The sequence below is a fragment of the Phyllobates terribilis genome, unplaced genomic scaffold (genome assembly GCF_046119375.1).
Source record: "Phyllobates terribilis strain yellow unplaced genomic scaffold, ASM4611937v1 Scaffold_1__5_contigs__length_1240528914, whole genome shotgun sequence".
Classification (NCBI taxonomy): Eukaryota; Metazoa; Chordata; class Amphibia; order Anura; family Dendrobatidae; genus Phyllobates; species Phyllobates terribilis.
Genome location: NW_027362761.1, coordinates 438,411,347 through 438,436,471, shown reverse-complemented (window position 1 = coordinate 438,436,471; position 25,125 = coordinate 438,411,347). Strand labels below are relative to the sequence as shown.

Below are 25,125 nucleotides of genomic sequence, written 5' to 3'. Positions count from 1 at the left end.
GCCCAAAGGGAGGTAAAGTCCTGGCCACCTGGGGGGAGGACTGTCGCAGGGATACTAACCCGGCTGAGGGACACCTTTGATACCCGCACCTCAGCCGAGATCAAGCTTAGATTCTACGGGTGCAAACAGCGGGCACATGAGAGTATAAGGGACTATGCCCTGAACCTACAAGAGGCCCTGAGGGCCATTAAGCAGACCGACCCTGACGGCGTGGGAGACGAGGACAGGCTGTTAACTGAACAATTTATAGAGGGTTTATATTGCAATGCCCACCGAACCCAGTTGCGGGCAATGGCCTTACAGGACCCTCATCTGGGATTTGCACAGTTCAAGGACAGAGCCATCCGGGTGCTCCGAGAACCGGCACCAGGTGGCGTTGTGACCCACAGACGCCCCACTACCACTTACCACCAGGAGGCGGCGCCCTTGTCGGCAGGGCCTGTGGGAGCTGATGCGCAGGCTTTGAACAATGACTCGGCTCCAGACCTGCACCATCAGGTCCAAGAGCTAGCTAAAAGCGTTGCCGCGCTAACCCGAACTGTGCAGTCTTTACAGGTTTCCACTCCAGGGAAGATCCAGCTGGCATCCGGACCGGAGGACATCCCGTGGCGTCGACCAAGGAGGACCCCACCGGCCAGAGGAAGACCCAGCGACCGATACAACGAGAACGGACAACCCATCTGCCGCCGCTGCAATCAACCCGGACATAAGGCAAGGTACTGTCCTTTAAACTGGCACAACCTAGGGTAGAGGGCCAACCCCTATGAAAAAGATCATCAGGCCCATCGAACTGGCGCGACAAATATGTGGGCGGACGTCCAGTCTTGCCTGTGGTACTGGATGGCATTCCTATGAGTGCCCTACTGGACACCGGATCACAGGTCACCACCATCCCGTACGTGCTCTTCAAGCAGTACTGGAATGACTCGGATATTACCCGCTACCCTGACGACGATTTGAGTATCATCGCCAGCAATGGTCAGCCCGTGCCACAGATCGGATTTAAAGAGGTGACCATTAAAATTGGTAGAGTTGAACTGGCAGCACAGGGACTGATCATTGTAGACATTGACAAACACGAGAGTCACCCAAAGATAACTCTAGGAACTAATGTAATTGAAAATTGTCTTGCAGAGGTGATTTTCCTTTTACAGCAGGTTGCCAAGAACGCCAGCTCCGGCGAGCAGCGAGTGCTCCAAAAAGAGATCCGGGCACTGATGCGACGGCAACAGGTGGAACTCTCCGGCGGTGAGATTGGTAGCGTGAGAATGTGTGACCCTTTCCCTATTGCCATGCCCCCAAAAAGTGAAATGATGATTTGGTGCCGGGCAGCTATTGGTCTGAGAGGTAGAGATTACCAGGCAATGGTAGAACCAGTTTACTCAGACAGTAGGCCCACCATCTTGACAGCACGGGGGGTGGTTAATGTACGCCATGGGAGGGTGCCCGTTCGCATAATCAATATCGGGAAGAGGGAAGTGTACCTGCCCCGGTATGCCATGCTAGCCAAATTATATACCATTAACCAAAATGCTATACAATCTGTGGAACCCTTGCCTCCATCTCACCCGGAGGAAGGTAACGGCTCTAAGAAAACAATGGAGGACTGGTGTCAGCAACTACATTTGGGTACTGACTCCACTCCCTCCCACCAGAAACAGGGAGTCTACCGGGTGGTTCAAGAGTATGAGAGAGTGTTTAGTAAACACCCCTTAGACTTCGGGCGAGTCAAGGGGGTAGAACACCACATCCCCACGGGAGATCATCCTCCCATAAAAGAGAGGTATCGACCCGTACCCCCTGCACATTACCAACACGCCAAGGGGATGCTTAGAGACATGAAGGAGGCTGGGGTAATCCGGGATAGCTGTAGCCCCTGGGCAGCCCCACTAGTTTTAGTCAAAAAGAAAGACAACACTATGAGGATGTGTGTAGATTACCGGAAAATCAACCGTATCACACACAAGGATGCGTACCCTTTACCAAGGATAGAGGAGTCTTTGGCTGCTTTAAGATCTGCTAACTTCTTCTCTACCTTGGATCTCACTAGCGGGTACTGGCAGGTTCCTGTAGCAGAGGCGGACCGGGAGAAGACCGCATTCACCACCCCGATGGGACTTAGCGAGTTTACCTGTATGCCGTTTGGACTTTGTAATGCACCAGGAACCTTCCAACGATTAATGGAGTGCTGTCTGGGACACAAAAACTTCGAGACGGTCTTGTTGTACCTGGACGATGTCATCGTATATTCCAAGACTTATGAGGACCACCTGAAACATCTGGCGGAAGTGTTCGAAGCCCTGGCAAGTTACGGCCTGAAGGTGAAACCCTCTAAGTGTCACCTCCTGAAGCCAAAGGTGCAGTACCTGGGACACGTGGTGAGCGCTGATGGAGTGGCTCCCGACCCTGATAAGATCACCGCAATTAAGGAATGGCCAAGTCCCTCCAGTGTAAAGGAAGTGCGGCAGTTCCTTGGGTTGGTAGGCTATTACCGCAGATTCATCCCCGGCTTCACCAAAAAGGCAGCTCCTATGCAGGACCTCCTGATAGGCCAGTCCCGGAAGGCCAAGAACCAGAAGCCGCCCTTCAGATGGGAGAAGTTGGAAGAAGAGTCCTTCCGCCAGCTGAAGATGGCCCTCATGGGGGATGAAATCCTGGCGTACCCGGATTACAGCCAGCCCTTTATCCTCTACACCGACGCAAGTAACATCGGGCTAGGAGCTGTGCTGTCCCAGATCCAGCAGGGGAAAGAACGAGTCATCGCTTATGCCAGCCGAAAACTGCGACCCACCGAGAGAAACCCTGAGAATTACAGCTCATTTAAGCTAGAGTTCCTGGCAGTGGTGTGGGCAGTCACCGAACGCTTTAAGCACTACCTCGCTTCTTCCCGGCTCATCGTGTACACGGATAACAACCCGTTGACACACCTGGACACAGCCAGACTCGGTGCCCTAGAGCAGAGATGGATGGCCCGTCTGTCCAACTACAAGTTCACAATCAAATACCGGGCAGGACGCTCCAATACCAACGCGGACGCCCTGTCCAGGATGCCAAATCTACCGGACGGAGGAGAAGATCCAGAGGGACTGGAAGAAGTCGAACTCCCCGCGTTTCACCGTCATGGGACTATCCAGTATTCCCATCAGGTAAGGAGTAAGCAAGGCGCTACGCTTAACCCCTTACCTCACTACAACTGGGCGGAAACGCAGGACAGTGACCCTGCTGTCCGGCTGGTGAAGGAGATGCTGACTCGGCCAGAGGCTCGCCTTGACCCAGACGCTCCGGAGGAAGCCAAGCAACTGTGGGCAGAAAAGAGTAGACTGTTCCTTTACAAGGGGAAGTTGTGCCGCAGAATGGTTAACTCCCGGACGCATGAACTAATCTGGCAAGTAGTGGTGCCACGAAGAGACGCAGCCATGGTGATGGAGGCATACCACGACGGGGCTGGAAACTTCGGATGGAAGAAGCTGGAGTTCCTGCTGCGCGAGCGGTTCCACTGGGTAGGCATGAGGGGAACCATCGAGAGGTGGTGCAGAGACTGTGGCCCGTGCAACCTAAGAAGGAAGGACCGTGCCAGCCAGAAGACTCCCCTGCAGTCCATCGTCACCCGGCAGCCGTTGGAACTGGTAGCCTTGGATCATGTAAAACTGACCCCAAGCAGAAGTGGCTACGTCTACGCACTAACCATCGTGGATCACTACTCCCGGTTCTTGGTTGTCGTCCCCGTCAAAGACTTAACAGCTCGAACAGCAGCTAGAGCCTTCCAGCAGCATTTCTGCCGTCCACACGGGTACCCGGACCAAGTGTTGACAGACCAGGGACCTGCCTTTGAAGCGGAGGTCTTCCAAGAATTCTGCACTCTGTATGGCTGCCGGAAGATAAGGACGACACCCTATCATCCGCAAACTAATGGACTTTGTGAGAAAATGAACCAGGTGGTAATGGATCTTCTGAAAACGTTGCCCCTGGAAGAACGCGGTCTGTGGCCTGAGAAGCTGCCCGATCTGGTGGACCTATACAACCACATCCCGGTAGGTTCCACCAACTGTACCCCGGCTTACCTAATGAGGGCGAGACCTGGTAAGTTACCTGTTGACCTGGAAATGGGAGTCCTGACACCCGAGGACACTTCACCAGAAGCAGACTGGGACACAGAGAGGCAGCAGCAGTACCGGAGAGTACAGGAGAGCGTGGAGCGAAGTCTCTGTCAGGCTAGGGAAAGACAAGAGAAAACTTACAACCAGTATGCTCCCGCTGTTCCCCTGGTACCCGGAGAGCAGGTCTTGAAGAGAAAAAGATGGCTCCACAAGTTGGACGACCAGTGGGAGAAGGACCCGTACACCGTACTGCCCTCAAGCCACGACAACCCAAAGGTCTGTACCATCAGTAAAGACGGAGGGGAAACCACAACCATTGTATCCCGGGATCACCTGAAGAAGTGTCCCGAACAGCTACGGAACCCTGAAGAGGAACAAGAAGACCCTCGACCCGTAGAGGAAAGGGAAGACATGGTTAGTACTGTGCTCGGAGACTTCCCTCGGTCTTGGACTCAAGTCAATGGCGCAGTTGTGGTACCCGTACTCACCTTCCTCCAACCAGCATCCCAAGCACCTACGGAGCAACAGGTAGAGCTGGAAGAACAGCCGGTCCAGGAGGCAGAAGACTCCACACAAGCAGAACAGGAGGATCAACCCTCTGCTTATAGTGAGCCTGCCGTACCCCTAGTGAGCCAAAGAGCCGGTAGACAGCTGCCCAGTTTACCCTTGACAGCTCCTACACCCTGTAGTTCAGGGCTAGACAGTCAGCTCCGTAGGTCCACTAGGGCCACTAGAGGCCAGTTACCCGCACGTTGGAGGATTTGAAATGTATAAATTGTTTTATTTGTGGTTACCTGTTTTTCTTGTTGCTTGTGTATAATTATGTGTTTCTAGTTGTTTATAGGAGTCTTTGGTGGATTTACCGGGAATCCTGTGTACATAGTTGGAGCGTAACCCAGGACGGACTAAAGACTGTTAAGGACTCGGGGCAGGACAGACCCCTACCTGGTTACGTCTCCCTGTTTTGGTGAAATGGACACCTTGCTTTCTTCAAAGACTGCACCCGGTTACGGACATGCCGTGACCACCTTTATGTGTTTCTTTATTGTATTGTTATTGTTATACCTTGTTATGTTTTTCCAAAAAAAAAAAAAATATGTTTAGTCCCGGAGTACTAAATTTCACTAGGGGGGAATGTGACACCCCAGGGGTCTGGTTGCCACAGTGATAAAGATATTACGTGTGAGAGCAGGTGGGAGGTCTCTTGGTCAGGGATCCTATGCATGCCACACCTCCTGCCCAGTCCTGGGAGGGGAAGAACTTCCCCTATATAAACCTAGGGCTGAAGCAGGGTTAGTGAGTAGAGAAGAAGTAGAGACAGAGAGAAGAAGCAAATATAGGAACAGAACATCAGGAGCTCTGTGGGAGCAGTGTTACAAGGAGTCAGGGGCTGGCAGCTGCAGAGCTCGCCCTGACTGAGAAGATTTCTTACCGGACCCGGAGTCCGAGGCTGTGGGGACTAACTCCTACCCAGCAGCAGAAACCGACCGGCAGGGGATTGCAGGTCCTCTGGCCCAGAAACCCGAAGGCACGGTCACACGCGTGGGACCAGCACCGTCATCGTCGAGCGGAAGCCATTAGAAGGTCCCGAGTCACCGGCCATACGGGTGAGCACCACACGGTACACTCAGGGACGTGGGCTACTTTTACCCGCCTCTAGCAAGGTAGCCAGAAGAGTACAGTTAGTTGGGAAGGCCTACAACTCCGCCTGGCCAGGGGAGATCCCATCTGCTCAAGGACTGACCAGGCCCCGATTGCTAGCAAGTACTCCGGGAGGGTCTATCTTTGTCACCAGTAAAGACCCTGAACTACACCGCATCGTCTCTGAGTGGTTCCTGCTACCCCCATCATCCACGTCGGCTGCCCTGAGGCCATACCCCTCCCGTTGGGGGTTATACTACCACGCTGCACAATCCTACCACCGGCCTCAGCGGTCTGCCCTGCAGCAGCAGCCCTAAAGCTGCATTCAACGGGTGGCATAGTCATCCACCATCTACTGCTAATAGACTGCCACTTAGTCTGACTCCCTGGGCACGGACCGGGTCACCGCCACGAGACTACTACCCCCATCTGATCCGGCTCCGGGTAGGCTCCCGCGTGCGCAACGCTGCGCGACTCAGGCCCAGGGGCGCGTCATGAAGTTTATGACCTCTGTTTAACATACAGTATATGCCTGGACGTATAGGTTAAAGGGGTATTCTGAGCCAGAGAAATTTTTGTCAAGCACTGTAGCTTGCAAAATCCTAATAGTGTGTCATATAGTCACTAACAGATTTTGTCTTTGCTTTCTGATTGCAGCAGTCATCACGTGACCACTCATATGCGAGTTTCATTCTTATGGTCATATGGCAACTAGCTTCTCTTCCTTCTTCTCTCAGTGTAGTAGGTGATGTAACTTTTCACTTACCATTGAGAGAATCAGGAGCAGAAACTATGTGGCACGTGACTGTAAGTATGCAAATTGTATATGAGTAATTACATGACGACCACTCAAACCACCTTAGCTGTGTATAGGAGGGGCCGCCACAGGGAAATTTTACCTTGGGTCCAGGAAAATCTAGAGTTACCTATGATAATATAACTAATAAGTTGCAACAATGTCTTACAATTTTTCACACTGCTTTATGGGGCTTGTCAAATTGGATGCCCCCTATATGAGCCAAAATAAAGAATTGTTCTCTTTGAGCGGCTACAGTTCTAAAAGGCTCAAGATGTCTTGGTATTACGTGGATGGCCATTTATTTTAATGGTAACCATGAAAAACTTCACCTTCCCTTGCTGACTGCAATAAAATAAAAGCTAACACTGGCCACTTTTGACCTGGTGACAGGTCCTCTTTAACTATTTAATTCACTAAAACCCGTTACTGAATTGGCATGCTATCAAATATCCGGATTTGCTGAATGTGCGTGTTATTTTAATAGGGAGATTTCTACAGAGCTCTTGTAAGATCTCTATTTTGCCCAGGAATTGAGAATTCTGACATAACAGCTAGATACTGCCATGTCTCTAATTATATCACACACATACATCTTGGTCATAAACTAAGCTATTCTTTTTGACAATAAATAATGCGCTTACTTGTATCAACTTCAGTAACCAGAATAGGCTTTGAAAATTGGATCCGAAATCCCCATGGGTAGTCGCCTGTACCTTTTGCGATTCTCACAGTACGCTCACGAACTGTTCAAAAGGGAATACATATTCAGAGTTTATTCATCTGCTGCTACAACTGGGAAAAGAAGCCAATTTGAATCCTAAGTATGTTTTCCCTACGTATGCAGGTCAACTGTCAAGGAATGGAAAATGGAATTAATTAAAATAATGGATTACAGTAATAGCAGCTGGCTATGCTCAAAGGATGACGAAGTCAGAAAAATTAGGACAACAGAAATCATCAAGATATCTACTTATCTTTAAAACTGATAAGAGAATTGTCTTATGGACTGTATGCAAATTACTGTTCAGATTATACCTGAGAAGAACAGCCTCCCATTATGAAAACCCAAACCTTGCACCTCTATTCTTAGAATTAGCAGAGGTTCTCCCAGTGGTCATGATCCCAATCATTGAGATCTGGTGATTACAGTAGGGGTACAACTGCTCAGATCTCAATGACTTAGATTTTTATGGCACAGCCAGATTTTGTGCAATATCTATATAAAGGGGCAGTCTTTTTAAAGGGGTTGTCCGGTACTTTTATATTGGTGGCCTATCCTTGTAATAGGTCATCAATTTGATGTCGATAGGAGTGCGAGGCCTGCCACCCCTCGCCAATTAGCTGATTTTGATGCCAGAAGGTGGCCAGTTGTCATCAGTTGCGGAGCGAAACAGCACAGCTCCATAAACTACAAGTTCTTCTCACTAAATTAAAATATCATCAAAAAGTTAATTTATTTCAGTTCTTCAATACAAAAAGTTAAACTCCTATATTATATAGAGTCATTACAAACAGAGTGATCTATTTCAAGTGTTTATTTCTGTTAATATTGATGATTACGGCTTACAGCCAATGAAAACACAAAAGTCATTATCTCAGTAAATTAGAATAATTAAAAAAAACACCTGCAAAGGCTTCCAATGCATTTAAAAAGGTCCCTTAGTCTGTTTCAGTAGGCTCCACAATCATGGGGAAGACTGCTGACTTGACAGATGTCCAGAAGGCAGTCATTGACATACTCCACAATCATTGAAAGGATTGTTATGAAAAGGCCATTCAAAAATGTGGGGAAGATTCACAAGGAGTGGACTGCTGCTGAAGTCATTGCTTCAAGAGCCACCACACACAGATGTATCCAGGACATGGGTTACAAGTGTCGCATTCCTTGTGTGAAGCCACTCATGACCAATAGACAACGCCAGAAGCGTCTTACCTGGGCCAAGGAGAAAAAGACCTGGACTGTTGCTCAGTGGTCCAAGGTGTTGTTTTCAGATTAAAGTAAATTTTGCATTTCATTTGGAAATCAAAGTCCCAGAGTCTGGAGGAAGAGTGGAGAGGCACACAATCCAAGCTGCTTGAGGTCTAGTGTGAAGTTTCCACAATCAGTGATGGTTTGGGGAGCCATGTCATCTGCTGGTGTAGGTTCACTGTGTTTTATCAAGACCAAAGTCAGCGCAGCCGTCTACCAGGAAATTTTAGAGCACTTCATGCTTCCCTCTGCCGACAAGCTTTTTGGATATGGAAATTTCATTCTGCAGCAGGACTGGGCACCTGTCCACACTGCCAAAAGTACCAATACCTGGTTTAAAAACAACAGTATCACTGTGCTTGATTGGCCAGAAAACTCACCTGACCTTAACCCCATAGAGAATCTATGGGGTATTGTCAAGAGGAAGATGAGAGACACCAGACCCAACAATGCAGACGAGCTGAAGGCTGCTATCAAAGCAACCTGGGCTTCCATAACACCTCAGCAGTGCCACAGGCTGATCGCCTCCATGCCACGCCGCATTGATGCAGTAATTGATGCCCCGACCAAATATTGAGTGTATTTACTGAACATACATTTCAGTAGGCCAAGATTTTAGATTTTAATAACATTTTTCAAGCTGTTGTTATAAAGTATTCTAATTTATTGAGATAATGACTTTTGTGTTTTCATTGGCTGTAAGCCATAATCATCAACATTAACAGAAATAAACACTTGAAATAGATCACTCTGTTTGTAATGACTCCATATAATATATGAGTTTCACTTTTTGTATTGAAGTAAATAAAATTATAAATAAATTAACTTTTTGATGATATTCTAATTTAGTGAGAAGCACTATTCATTCAAATAGGGTCTGATGTGCAGTACCAGGCCGCGGCCATTATGCAGTTGACGTAGCAGAACAGCAAATCTCTGTCATGGTTCTGCCAAAATCGAGAGGAGCTGATCAATGTATTATACATAATTACCTGCTACCGATCTAGGTCTTTTGCTGAGACATTGTGGACTGTTGTTAGGGCTGCAGTCATCACCTCGAAATATCCATGAGGCTGAGTGAAAACTTTCTGTATATAATCCTTTATCTTTATTTTCAGACCGTGAAGCAAGATCTACCGAACGAGTTTCTTCTGAGTTTCCTGAAAGACATAATGAAAAAAAAAAATGATGTTCAATAAGATGTTACTTTAAGGGTATGGTCACATTTACACAGTGCATTCCAATGGAAGTATATGCAAGAAAACTGTATTTAGATATAAATTGCAGCGGACCCATAGACTAAAATATTCATGACGGATTTAAAAAAAATGCTCTTTTGACTATGTTTTGTCCGATGCAGACAGCCATGGAGGAGGACAAGCTGGACCCTGGAGCAGGTAAGCACTCACAGAGCTGAAGATGCAGCCTGGGGGAGGGGCGGTAAGCTATATGGAGAACCTATATGGAGAACCTGGGGAGGGGGGAAGAAGATATATGTAGAACCTGGGGGGAAGCTATATGGAAACCTGGGGAGGTGGGGTGAAGCTATATGGAGAACCTGTGGAGTGGGGGAGAAGCTATACGGAGAACCTGGGTGGGGGGGAGAAACTACATGGAGAACCTGGGAAAAGGGAGAGAAGCTATATGGAGAACCTGGGAGGGGAAGCTATATGGAGAACTTGAGGAGGGGGGGAGAAGATATATGGAGAACCTGAGGAGGGTGAAGAAGCTATATGGAGAACATGCCGTGTGCACGCTGCTGATGTCATGGCAGCGCGATGAGGAGACCTCATCAAGCTGCCGACATGAATACAGAGGTCCACAGAGGAGGACAAGCTGGACCCTGGAGCAGGTAAGCTCTCACTGAGCCGAAGATGTAGCCTGGGGGGAGAAGTTATAAGGAGAATCTGGGGAGGGGGAGAAGCTATATAGAGAACCTGGGGCGTGGGGGGAGAAGCTATATGGAGAAGCTATATGGAGAATCTGCGGAGGGGGGAGAAGCTATATGGACAACCTGGGCAGGTGGAGAGAAGCTATATGGAGGTCCTGGGGAGGGGGGAAGAAGCTATGCAGAGAAGCCATATGGAGAACCTGGGAAGGGGGGAGAAGCAATATGGAGAACCTGGGGAGGGGAAGAGACGCTATATGGAGAACCTGGGACGAAGAAGTTATATAAGGAACCTGGGGAGGCGGGAGAAGCTATATGGAGTACCTGCAGAGGGTGAGAGAATCTATATGGAAAACCTGGGGGGGGGGAGCAATATGGAGAAGCTACATGGAAAACTTTGGGAGGCGGGAGAAGCTATATGGAGAACTTGAGGAGGGGGAGAAGCTATATAGAGAACCTGGGGAGTGGGGGGAGAAGCTATATGGAGAACCTGCAGAGGGGGGAGAAGCTATATGGACAACCTGGGGAGGGGGAGAGAAGCTATATGGAGATCCTAGGGAGGGGGAAGAAGCTATACAGAGAAGCCATATGGAGAACCTGGGAAGGGGGGAGAAGCAATATGGAGAACCTGGGGAGGGGAGAAGACACTATATGGAGAACCTGAGGAGGGGGGAGAAGCAATATGGAGAAGTTATATGGAGAACCTGGGGAGGGGTGGAGAAGCTATATGGAGAACCTGGGGGCATTATATGGAGAACCTGGCGGGGCATAACTATATGAAGAACCTAGGAAGGGGGAAAAGCTATATGGAGAACCTAGGGAGGGAGAAGCTATATGGAGAACCTGGGGAGAGGGGAAGCTATATGGAAAACCTGGGGAGTGGTGGAGAAGCTATATGGAGAACCTTGGGGGAGAAGCTATATGGAGAACCTGGGGCGGGGGGCTATATGTATAAGCTATATGGAGAACCTAGGAAGGGTGGAGCTATGTGGAGAACCTGGGGAGTGAGGAACTGTATTGAAAACTTGGGGGGAGAGATGCTATATAGAGGACCTGGGGAGGGTGGGAAAATCTATATGGAGAAGCTATATGGAGAACCTGGGGAGTGGAGGGAAAAACTATATGGAGAACCTGGGGAGGGGGGAGAAGCTATATGTAGAAGCTATATGGAAAACTTGGGGAGGGGTGAAGCTATATAGAGAACCTGGGGAGGGGGGGCTATATGGTGAACCTGGGGAGTGGGGGTGAAGCTATATGGAGAACCTGTGGGGGGAAAGAAGCTATATGGAGAACCTGGGGTGGGGGGGCTATATGTATAAGCTATATGGAGAACCTGGGGGGGAGAAGGTATATGGAGAACCTGGGGTGGGGGGGGCTATATGTATAAGCTATATGGAGAACCTGGGGAGGGGTGGAGAAGCTATATGGAGAACCTGGGGGGGTTATATGGAGAACCTGGCAGGGCATAACTATATGAAGAACCTGGGGAGGGGGAAAAGCTATATGGAGAACCTAGGGAGGGGGAAGCTATATGGAGAACCTGGGGAGTGGGGGAGAAGCTATATGGAGAACCTGGGCGGGGAGAAGCTATATGGAGAACCTGGGGTGGGGGGGGCTATATGTATAAGCTATATAGAGAACCTGGGGAGGGGTAGAGAAGCTATATGGAGAACCTGGGGGGGTTATATGTAGAACCTGGTGGGGCATAACTATATGAAGTACCTGGGGAGGGGGAAAAGCTATATGGAGAACCTAGGGAAGGGGGAGCTATGTGGAGAACCTGGGCAGGAGGGAACTGTATGGAAAACTTGGGGGGAGAGTAGCTATATAGAGAACCTGGGGAGGGTGGGATAATCTATATGGATAAGCTATATGGAGAACCTGGGGAGTGGAGGGAAAAGCTATATGGAGAACCTGGGGAGGGGGGGAAGCTATATGTAGAAGCTATATGGAAAACCTGGGGAGGGGTGAAGCTATATGGAGAACCTGGGGATGGGGGGCTATATGGTGAACCTGGGGAGTGGGGGAAAATCTATATGGAGAGCCTGAGGAGAGGAGGAAATCTGTATGGAGAACCTGGGGAGGGGAAGGAGAAGCTGTATGGAGAACCTGAGAAGAGGGGAGAAGCTATATGGAGAACTTGGAAGAAGAAGCTGTATGGAGAACCTGGGGAGGGGGGAGAATCTATATGGAGAACCTGGGGAGGGGGGAAGCTATATGGAGAACCTGGGAAAGGGGGGAGAAGTTATATGGAGAAGCTACATGGAGAACCTGGGGAAGGGGGGAGAAGTTATATGGAGAAGCAACATGGAGAACCTGAGGAGAGGGTGAAGCTATATGGAGAACCTGGGGAGTTGGGGGGGGGCTATATGGAGAACCTTGGGAGGAGAGAGAATCTATATGGAGAACCTGGGGAGAGAGGGAGAAGCTATATGGAGAACCAGGGGATGGGGGGAGAAACTATATGGAGAACCTGGGGAGGGGGGAGAAGTCATATGGAGTACCTGCAGAGGGGGAGAGAATCTATTTGGAAAACCTGGGGAGGGGCGGGGAAGCAATATGGAGAAGCTACATGGAGAACTTTGGGAGGCGGGAGAAGGTATATGGAGAACCTGAGGAGGGGGAGAAGCTATATAGAGAACCTGGCGAGTGGGGGGAGAAGCTATATGGAAAACCTGCGGAGGGGGGAGAAGCTATATGGACAACCTGGGGAGGGGGAGAGAAGCTATATGGAGATCCTGGGGAGGGAGAAGAAGCTATACAGAGAAGCCATATGGAGAACCTGGGAAGGGGGGAGAAGCTATATGTAGAAGCTATATGGAAAACCTGGGGAGGGGTGAAGCTATATGTAGAACCTGGGTAGAGGGCGCTATATGGTGAACCTGGGGAGTGGGGGAAAATCCATATGGAGAACCTGGGGAGAGGAGGAAATCTGTATAGAGAACCTGAGCTGCTGTTAACCTGCGATTTCTGAGGCTGGTGACTCGGATAAACTTATCCTCAGAAGCAGAGGTGACTCTTGGTCTTCCTTTCCTGGGGTGGTCCTCATGTGAGCCAGTTTCTTTGTAGCGCTTGATGGTTTTTGCAACTGCACTTGGGGACACTTTCAAAGTTTGCCCAATTTTTCGCACTGACTGACCTTCATTTCTTAAAGTCATGATGGCCACTCGTTTTTCTTTACTTAGCTGCTTTTTTCTTGCCATAATACAAGTTCTAACAGTCTATTCAGTAGGACTATCAGCTGTGTATCCACCTGACTTCTACACAACACAACTGATGGTCCCAACCCCATTTATAAGGCAAGAAATCCCACTTATTAAACCTGACAGGGCACACCTGTGAAGTGAAAACCATTTCCGGTGACTACCTCTTGAAGCTCATCAAGAGAATGCCAAGAGTGTGCAAAGCAGTCATCAAAGCAAAAGGTGGCTACTTTGAAGAACCTAGAATATGACATATTTTAAGTATATAATTCCACATGTGTTAATTCATAGTTTTGATGCCTTCAGTGTGAATGTACAATTTTCAGAGTCATGAAAATACAGAAAAATCTTTAAATGAGAAGGTGTGTCCAAACTTTTAGTCTGTACTGTACTTAGATCTAAGGTGCATGAACATTAGTCAGTTGCAGCCTTTAAATGACCGCTGATCTGCTATATGAAGCCAATCAGCAGCCGCTTAATATCCTGTTTACAGGATGTGGTCTCACTTTCATGTGCACAGAATGATCGTTAACATGATCGTTCTGTGCACATAGAAAAGCATTGTTCTCAGAAGCACATGTGTACACAGGACAATGTGTTGCTGAGAACGATGATATATAAAGAGTCTTTCACACACAAAATGGCAATTATTTTGCATACACATTTATATAGGGTACATAGTCCAGGCATATAAAGTTTTAATTTAACTTATTATTTTATTTTTTACTAGCTGTACCGGCCACGCGTTGCTGTAGCTCAGTCTGGTTAAATGGAAAAGAAAAAAGAAAAAGCGCACGTTTCTAAAATATTTAATTTCACAATACTTGAGGGCATAAAATATTTTTTGTTGTTCCATTGTCTGTGTAGATATAGAGATTGTCTGGTTTGCCGACTTTAGAACATGCAACATATAATTGTCCATGTGAGAAGCAATCCGTGTCTAGATTTAAACCGCACAATTCTAAAGATTGGCCCTGAGCTTTGTTGATGGTAATTGCAAACGCCAATCGAATTGGGAATTGCATTATATAGATATATATATCGGATGTGGCAATGCTGGTGCTGTTGATAGTTGTGGCCATCAGGCAGGCATGGTGGCAGCCTATACCCTGTGACCCCAGCAGGCCTGTACTCTGCACAGGTCACTAAAGAGGTCGGTACTTGCTGTCAGGTGTCACAATTGAGCCGGTCATGTCAGGGATTGCTAGAGATGCAGAGATGAAGGCAGGCGGCGGCAGAGGAGGAGGGGGTTATCCGCTTGACACGAAAGGAGCAGAGCACAGCCAGTGGCTGGGGCGAATGAAGGAGAGGGAGAAGGGTTTATGAATGAGATATCACTAAGGGGGAGAATGCTGAGCGGCCGGGGAGAGTCAGCCTGGGACTGAGCTAGCAACACCCCCCTCTCGTTGCTTTTACGTCCAACAGCTGGTATATAAAAACATAGTAGGTATATAAAAACATGTGTGTATCTGGATGCAACGTTGTGTCAAAATTTCAAAGTAATTGGTGAAGAACTTTCGGAGATTAAAGATTTTGAACAAACAAACATTTACATTTTTATTTATATAGATATGTAAATCAGGGCGTTTTTGTGCACCCTTGGTGTGGCCCATGCCTTGGTGCACCCTCCTATTTGCATATTAAAGCAATTGACTTGTTATAATTCACAGAGGTCCTTTGGTGAGAGTAAGTGCTAACTAATTTAACTAGCACTCCGAGTGTCAGTGTGAACACGCACAAAATGAGTCTGCAGGCATGTTCTGATGCCTGGTTGCTGCCTGCTTTTGGCTGAGGGTGAAAGGCGTTGAAGTGAGCATCACAACGCCTTGTCCCCCTCCTCACTGAAGTAGCTTGCTCACTGCTTCCAAGGGAATACCTTTCAAACTTGAGATATCTGCTTACAATTGTATTTGGGGCTGAACTGACACTACAATTGATTGCTGTACTAAACTTGGCAATGTATTCATGTACTGATGGAGGTTCTGATGTTTTACGGCACTGACGGAGGTTCTGGTGATGTATTACTGTACTGACTGGTTCTGGTGATGTATTACTGTATTGATGGAGGTTCTGGTGATGTATTACTGCACTGATGGAGGTTCTGGTAATGTTTTACTGCACTGATGGAGGATCTGGTGCTGTTTTACTGCACTGACGGAGGTTCTGGTGATGTTTTACTACTCTGATGGAGGTTCTGGTGATGTATTACTGTTCTGACTGGTTGTGGTGATGTATTACTATACTGACTCATTCTGGTGATGTATTACTCTACTGACTGTGGTTCTGGTGATGTAGTCATGTAAATGTTGTAATCATTCATTTATAAGACTTGATACTAAAACATTATAAGGTCAGTGCGTGTTGGACTAAAAATACAACTGTCTGAATGTCAGTCAGCTGAGCAAAAAATTGACTAAAGCCCCCATACACGACAGACAGGAGTCCGATCATTCAGCCGGCAGCTATCTTGCCCCACTCTCCCATATACAGGATTGCTCACTCTGCCGAATGTTCCTGTGTTCTCTATTAGAGCCACTGGTAGACATCTCTGGCAGCAGATTATCACTTAGAGAACAAAAGGTTTACAGAGTGGGTTACAGAGCGGATCTGCCAGAAAAAAATGCTGTGTGCACATACCCTTAAGGCCCCGTCACACTAAGCGACGCTACAGCGATCCCGACAACGATACGACCTGAGTCGTCAACAAGGTCGTTGGTAAGGTGTCAAACACACCGATACATGCTACCCAGTGGGGCCTTAACGATCAAAGAAATGCCCAAACCTTTCCGACATGACCAGCGATCTCACAGCAGGGGCCTGGTCGCTGCTAAGTGTCAAACGTAGCGAGATCGCTGCTGAGGTCGCTGTTGCGTCACAGAACTTGTGACTCAGCAGCGATCTCGCTAGCGATCTCGCTTAGTGTGACGGGGGCTTTAGTCTAACTGATCTGTAGGGCATGTACCCACTTAAAGTGCCTAGGGCAGCATGAATGTCAAATATGGCCCTGGTGTTAGGAATAGTATATGATATAGTTAATTGTTTGGGACCAGCCCAGGATGGAAGGAGAAGGTCAAGTAGAAAAGGGAACTACTTTCTGGTTGAATCAGTTAGTGAGAGTTAGTGAAAGTGTTCGTGAGAGACAAGGTCAAGTTCAAGTGACAGTGGGCTGGAGTCACGTGAAGTACATATTTCCTGCGGCCTTCCTGCAATGTCCGGGTCCTACAGCCTAACTAGGCACTGAGGGGACTGCCTTAATCACTTCCATATAGAGGAAACCAGACGGGGAACCGCGAGAGGGAAATGTAGAGAATCTCGGGTATACTGCGGTACCGGACGGGGAATCCCGATTTGTTAAAGTAGGGACAATCCGAGCTAAACGTAAGCAAATGCTTGAAATGTACTGTGCTGACAGAACCGGAGGGTATTGTGCACAACACTGTGTGTTAAAGACTGATGCACTTGAACTGGCCAGTAAAGTTGAACTTTAATCGAATTGTGTGCGCGACTCTTCCTGGAACCATGGACGTGGAAACAGCGGAGGCCTCCATGCTACAAATGAGTGTAACACACTTTACACAGGACAACACATATGGACTGAGACATGATTTGTTTGTAAAGTGCCAGGGCGCTATGGAGCAGCAGCTCACTCATGGCTACCATCTTGGGCACCTTACAACCACACACAGTATTAATGCTTCCACAGCCCCACATAGCAGGATGCCTCCACAGTCACCCTCACATAGTATGATGCCCCTAGTATCCACCCTAAACACTTTGATGCCCTACACAAATATCCCACTGTATGTCCTCCTTCTTTTCTGAGTTGGTCATGTGGCGAGAAAATACTTCCAGTTTCTTAAGTTTCTATCCAGACTGAACCGAGGTGGAGGGATCTGATGAGTGTTTCAGTCTTGAGGACACAGATACAATGGATGTTGGGATAGACACCCATCCTCCCAGAAAAGCGGAACATTTACCCAAATTCAGGACTGCAGCATTCTCATTAATTTGAAGATTTTACCTTATTCAGTGCCTAGTAAATGGAGTAGGGTGAAATCTGCAAACACAAATACCATGTCAGTAACTTATAGTTCTACAACTAGATCAGACCTTGGCTTTGTTTATTATGTTGCAGCACCATTCATTGGTTGTTTCTCTGTTAATCTTTAGTCTGGTTCCGCCATCCCATGTCCATGTGCCTATACTTCAGTTCAGTGCCCCTGGCTGTAGTCCTAGTCCTGCTTTCATCCAGTCCTGGATACACTCCTATCTTCAAATAGTGAATAGAGATGACCACAGCATCCAAGATAGAAAAAAGTCCCTCTTTATTATTTCATCATAAATGCAGGGAGACTGCAAAGTTTCATCCCTAACAAACAAAGGGGCTTTTTCAAGCCATGTCTTTGTCATGACCCATCTGTTTGTTGCGGTCAAAAAGTTGCTGTCTCCCTGTATTTATGATGAAATAATAGAGAGGAAATTGTTTTCTATCTTTCATGCTGTTACCATCTATATTTACCATTAGAATATTGTAGAGGACTGGGGATCGATCTCTTTTTGCTGTACCTGCATTTTTCAGCATCCCACGATTGAGACCGTTTTTTTTTTTTTGTACTATCCCAATACTTTTTGTCATTACATTCCTGTCTTCTGCAATCACTGCAGTATATGGCTGCCAGGTGATGACTACTACCATGACATGGGTATAGCCTGCAGCAAAGCCCAAACCAACAATGAAAACCAGGGATCCCTAAAGGTTAATGCACATAATGCATTTTTATGCACTTTTGCCCAAAAAATGTGTGCTAAAAAAAAATTCAGCTGAATACATTACCAACAAAGTAAATGAGTTTTTTTAAAAAAAATTCATATAGGGTATGTTCACACGTTCCATATGTTCTGATGATTTTCTACTCGGATTTGGTTGCAGACACTATTTAATGTTAAGAGTTGTTCACATGCAGCATTTTTGATGCATTTTTTCCTGTCCATTTTATTGGGTAGAAAATATGTCGCATTTTACAGTAATAGCAATATAAATGAGATTTCTAAAGTTTTATTCAAAAAATCTGCAAGAAATCAGCATCAAAATCCACAGCAAAATTTGCATGCATTGCATGCTAGTTTTGTTGCAGAAAAGCTGTAGTTATGCTGTGGAAACATCTGCCACCAGAACCAGAAATGATTGCAATAAATGCAGGAATAAATGCTGCGGGGGAAAAAATGCACTAAAATGCAACTGCAAATTTGCTTGCAGATTTTCATGCGGTTAAAAATGCACTAAAATGCATTAGATGAATTGACCCTCAGAATCTGCACTTCAATTTAGCTAGCAAATGGTTGAAGCACAAGGATCAGCACTCTAATGGTCTGTTTACACTGCAAGATGAACAGTGTTGGGTTTTGTCCTCTACTTAGACAACCTCTTCTTGATCTAAATGTTTGGTCCTGACAAAATAAAAAGGCCTTTACTCACGTCTGGTGCTGGCGCCGTTCCAGCGGTGTCAGCACTCGAGGTCCCAGGGCTCTCGTGCGGTTGTTTTGACACGTGACTCTGGCACCCAATCAGTGCTGGTGTCACTATCTCCGCTCTTCGGACAAATCAAACATGAAGAGGAAGTCAGCTGATCTCTGACTTCCTCTTCATGTTCAATTTGACAGGAGCGGGGACAGTGACGCCAGCGCTGGTTGGGCGCCAGGGTCACGTGTCACAACAACAGCATGGGAGCCCCCGGGAGAGCCAGTGCTGACACCGCGGGAATGATGCCAGCATAGGAGGGGAGTATAAGCTTTTTTATTTTATCGGGGCTAAGCATGGGGTATGAGAAGGGGTTGTCCAAGTAGTGCACAACTTCATTAATCAACCACCAACCACAACATGCTGGCCAGTCGGCAGTCTTTTAATAGCCTGTTTACAAAGTCTGGCCCGGCTTCAGATGCACACTGAAGGATCAAGAATAGATCATTCAATGCACATAGAACGATGATTTTTTGTGTGCAGCGCAAAAGATAATTTCACATGGCGATTGAGCGTTTTGCTCACTCTTCAGATGAGCGTCATCTTGCGTTGACTGTACAGTTATAGGGAAATGAGCATTTATAGGAATCAAATTACTTTTTACAAAGCACAATAAATGAATGCTTATTGTTAATATACAGACTATGCGCATCACAAAGCTTCTTTCTTGTACCTTTATGTCTTTTTTAAACCTCTATCTGAGCTTTAGATAGCAGAATAGGCAGTCCTATTCTTACGTGCTAAAACTACATTTCCTAGCAGCACTTGCTTCTCCTCAATGCTGCAGACCTCTACCATTTCTCCTGTGTACTTCTGACAAGACCCACCTTTCTAAATTATCGTGAAGCTAATCTAAGTGTATGATTCACATGTACAGTACCCTGTTTAACCGATTTTACCTTTAGCTAGTTCTAGCAGAACTCAACTCTCCTGCACTTCTCCACAACGGTAGTGCAGAGCTGGGTTTGTTGCTGGCTGCAGACAGATCAGTGATTTGAAACTGCAAATACTGCTCTGTTGATGTATACAACAGAAGATAGTACTTTGCATTGTGCATCAATAGAGCAGCATTTGCAGTTTCACATTACTGTCTGTCTGCAGCATCAACAAACACATCTCAAATCTCAACTTTTCTGAGCCCCTCTAAACAGAACCCCATACTGCAATAATTGTCTTATTTTTTTTACAGACCATTCTGTAGTACATCTCTCCTTTCTGTCCTCTCTGTATACAGCCCATCTTGTATTATATATCTCCTTTCTGTCCCCTTTATATACAGCCCTTCCTGTAGTATATTTCTTCTTACTGTCCCCTCTATATATAGTCCATCTTTTAGATTATCTCTCCTTTCTGTCCCCTCTATAACCATTCTTGCAGTATATATATATATATATATATATATATATATATACAGTACAGACCAAAAGTTTGGACACACCTTCTCATTTAAAGATTTTTCTATATTTTCATGACTTTGAAAATTGTACATTCACACTGAAGGCATCAAAACTATGAATTAACACATGTGGAATTATATACTTAACAAAAAAGTGTGAAACAACTGAAAATATGTCTTATATTCTAGGTTCTTCAAAGTAGCCACCTTTTGCTTTGATGACTGCTTTGCACACTCTTGGCATTCTCTTGATGAGCTTCAAGAGGTAGTTACCGGAAATGGTTTTCACTTCACAGGTGTGCCCCGTCAGGTTTAATAAGTGGGATTTCTTGCCTTATAAATGGGGTTAGGACCATCAGTTGTGTTGTGCAGAAGTCAGGTAGATACACAGCTGATAGTCCTACTGAATAGACTGTTAGAATTTGTATTATGGCAAGAAAAAAGCAGCTAAGTAAAGTAAAACGAGTGGCCATCATTTATTTAAGAAATGAAGGTCAGTCAGTCGGAAAAATTGGGCAAACTTTGAATGTGTCCACAAGTGCAGTTGCAAAAATCATCAAGCGCTACAAAGAAACTGTCTCACATGAGGACCGCCCCAGGAAAGGAAGACCAAGAGTCACCTCTGCTTCTGAGGATAAGTTTATCCGCGTCACCAGCCTCAGAAATCGCAGGTTAACAGCAGCTCAGATTAGAGACCAGGTCAATGCCACACAGAGTTCTAGCAGCAGACACATCTCTACAACAACTGTTAAGAGGAGACTTTGTGCAGCAGGCCTTCATTGTAAAATAGCTGCTAGGAAACCACTGCTAAGGACAGGCAACAAGCAGAAGAGACTTGTTTGGGCTAAAGAACACAAGGAATGGACATTAGACCAGTGGAAATCTGTGCTTTGGTCTGATGAGTCCAAATTTGAGATCTTTGGTTCCAACCACCGTGTCTTTGTGCGACACAGAAAAGGTGAACGGTTGGACTCTACATGCCTGGTTCCCACTGTGAAGCATGGAGGAGGAGGTGTGATGGTGTGGGGTGCTTTGCTGGTGACACTGTTGGGGAATTATTCAAAATTGAAGGTATACTGAACCAGCATGGCTACCACAGCATCTTTCAGCAGCATGCTATTCCATCCGGTTTGCGTTTAGTTGGACCATCATTTATTTTTTCAACAGGACAATGACCCCAAACACACCTCCAGGCTGTGTAAGGGCTACTTGACCAAGAAGGAGAGTGATGGGGTGCTACGCCAAATTACCTGGCCTCCACAGTCACCAGACCTGAACCCAATCGAGATGGCTTGGGGTGAGCTGGACCGCAGAGTGAAGGCAAAAGGGCCAACAAGTGCTAAGCATCTCTGGGAACTCCTTCAAGATTGTTGGAAGACCATTTCCAGTGACTACCTCTTGAAGCTCATTAAGAGAATGCCAAGAGTGTGCAAAGCAGTCATCAAAGCAAAAGGTGGCTACTTTGAAGAACCTAGAATATAAGACATATTTTCAGTTGTTTCACACTTTTTTGTCAAGTATATAATTCCACATGTGTTAATTCATAATTTTGATGCCTTCAGTGTGAATGTACAATTTTCAAAGTCATGAAAATGCAGAAAAATCTTTAAATGAGAAGGTGTGTCCAAACTTTTGGTCTGTACTGTATATATATATTTCATTCTGTTTCCTCTATATGCAGCTTATATTGTAGTATATCTTTGGTTTCTGCCCCCTCCATATTCAGCCAATCCTGCAATATATCTCTAATATCTCTACTATCAGCTCCCTATATACACAGCCCCATCCTGCAGTACATTGCTTCTTTTAGTTACCAGCACAAAGGCACATCGCTGCTTCAGGGAATAGAGGCTCTTACCCTTTCTGTGACTTTCATCCCTCACAGAAGAAGTTCTACTCTAGACATAGCACATCTCTCTTGGCAGGAAGTCAGCTGAGAAAGACTGCCCTGAGCAGGATCAACTAGGAAACCTGGAGCTACAGGACAGTTCCAATGGCAAGTGCAAGGTAAATGGAACTTGGAGGGGCATGATTAGTAGAGTGATATACGCAAAATAGGGTAATTTGACAAATGGGTTATAATGGCACAAATTAACAAGTACGGGTATATGTGTAGATTATTAGAAGACCACATTGTTTGTTTTTTTGGAAATAACCTTTTTAAGCCAAAAGCTGTTTGATAATAATAATGATTAATCATAACATCTTCTTATACAATTAGCTTATACAGTTATATGAAAAAGTTTGGGCACCCCTATTAATCTTAAGCTTAATGTTTTATAAAAATTGGTGTTTTTGCAACAGCTATTTCGGTTTGATATATGTAATAACTGTTGGACACAGTAATGTTTCTGCCTTGAAATGAGGTTTATTGTACTAACAGAAAATGTGCAATCTGCATTCAAACAAAATTTGACAGGTGCATAAGTATGGGCACCCTTATCATTTTCTTGTTTTAAATACTCCTACCTACTTTTTACTGACTTACTAAAGCACTTTTTTTGGTTTTGCAACCTCATTGAGCTTTGAACTTCATAGCCAGGTGTATGCAATCATGAGAAAAGCTACTTAAAGCGGCCACTTGCAAGTTGTTCTCCTGTTTGAATCTCCTCTGAAGAGTGGCATCATGGGCTCCTCAAAACAACTGTCAAACAATCTGAAAACAAAGATTATTCAACATAGTTGTTCAGGGGAAGGATACAAAAAGCTGTCTAAGAGATTTAACCTGTCAGTTTCCACTGTGAGGAACATAGTAAGGAAATGGAAGAACACAGGGACTGTTCTTGTTAAGGCCAGAAGTGGCAGGCCAAGAAAAACATCAGAAAGGCAGAGAAGAAGAATGGTGAGATCAGTCAAGGACAATCCTCAGACCACCTCCAGAGAGCTGCAGCATCAACTTGCTGGAGATGGTGTCACTGTGCATCGGTCAACTATACAACGCACTTTGCACAAGGAGAAGCTGTATGGGAGAGTGATGCGAAAGAAGCCGTTAATGCAAGCACGCCACAAACAGAGTCGGCTGAGGTATGCAAAAGCACATTTGGAGAAGCCAATTTCTTTTTGGAAGAAGGTCCTGTGGACTGATGAAACCAAGATTGAGTTGTTTGGTCATACAAAAAGGCGTTATGCATGGCGGCAAAAAAACACAGCATTCCAAGAAAAACACTTGCTACCCACAGTAAATTTTGGTGGAGGTTCCATCATGCTTTGGTGCTGTGTGGCCAATGCCGGCACCGGGAATCTTGTTAAAGTTGAGGGACGCATGGATTCCACTCAGTATCAGCAGATTCTTGACAATAATGTTCAAGAATCAGTGATAAAGTTGAAGTTACGCAGGGGATGGATCTTTCAGTAAGACAATGATCCAAAACACCACTCCAAATCTACTCAGGCATTCATGCAGAGGAACAATTACAATGTTCTGGAATGGCCATCCTAGTCCCCAGACCTGAATATCATTGAACATCTGTGGGATCATTTGAAGAGGGCTGTCCATGCTCGGCGACCATCAAACTTAACTGAACTGGAATTGTTTTGTAAAGAGGAATGGTCAAAAATACCTTCATCCAGGATCTAGGAACTCATTAAAAGCTACAGGAAGCGACTAGAGGCTGTTATTTTTGCAAAAGGAGGATCTACTAAATATTAATGTCACTTTTCTGGTGAGGTGCCCATACTTATGCACCTGTCAAATTTTGTTTGAATGCAGATTGCACATTTTCTGTTAGTACAATAAACCTCATTTCAAGGAAGAAACATTACTGTGTCCAACAGTTATTACATATATCAAACTGAAATAGCTGTTGCAAAAACACCAATTTTTACAAAACATTAAGCTTAAGATTAATAGGGGTGCCCAAACTTTTTCATATAACTGTATTAAACACAGTGAACTTAAACCTGACTGGTAAAACACACATAGACAATCAGCATATTGTCTACACGTAAAATAAAGGATATCAACGAAGTAATACACTAAGACATTAGAAACATCATTGCTATAATTATAAGCACAGAATGTCATTGCTTCCAGAGAGACCCACAATACATAACAATTTCTTAAACACAGGTATCTTAATCCTAATGATTAGTAGAACAACATGTCCTCCCGTTAAACATATCAGTCTATTAAAGTGTCTAGGATAAACACACATGCATTTACCTTCATGGTCATTCTGCAAGGTATAATTCTCCATTGAACATAATGACAGCGTGATGCCAAGGCCACATGCAGAGGAGTGGTACTTATAAAGCACAAGTACATGTATTTTTATCTGGTTGTACTCATTTGAACAGTACGCATGATGAATCATGCAGCGATCTAGTTAACAACACAATGCTAGAAAACAGATGGTTATATAAGCTGCAAAGTTGTGTAGCAGCTAATCCATTAGTAATAATAAGTGTCACATTCACCCCTGAAAATCTGTAATTTTCAGCAATTAGTTATGCCATGCTAGACCAAGGTGTAAGGTGGTGGACTGATGCTGTCGCGTTCATTTCCCTGAAGACACCAATCGCATTATCGTAATGTCATGTGAATTGTGTCCTGCATCTTTTTGTAAATACTGTTGTGTGATGTGATATCTCATGTCAGTAATGCTGGTAATATGT

The 25,125-nt window shown here is 45.7% G+C and overlaps 1 protein-coding gene across 1 annotated transcript in view; it reads right to left on the bottom strand.

Annotated features, from left to right (window-relative positions):
- Positions 1 to 24,842, bottom strand: part of LOC141267224 (uncharacterized) — a 60,264-nt gene extending 35,422 nt beyond the window's left edge. Inside the window, exons 1-3 of the mRNA XM_073680237.1 lie at positions 24,674 to 24,842; positions 9,499 to 9,666; positions 7,179 to 7,280 (exon numbers count right to left, since the gene is read on the bottom strand). Of these exons, the coding sequence (XP_073536338.1) occupies positions 7,179 to 7,280; positions 9,499 to 9,666; positions 24,674 to 24,824 (421 nt within the window). The 5' untranslated portion in view covers positions 24,825 to 24,842. The remainder of the gene's footprint in view (positions 1 to 7,178; positions 7,281 to 9,498; positions 9,667 to 24,673) is intronic.
- Between the last annotated feature and the right edge of the window lie 283 nt (positions 24,843 to 25,125).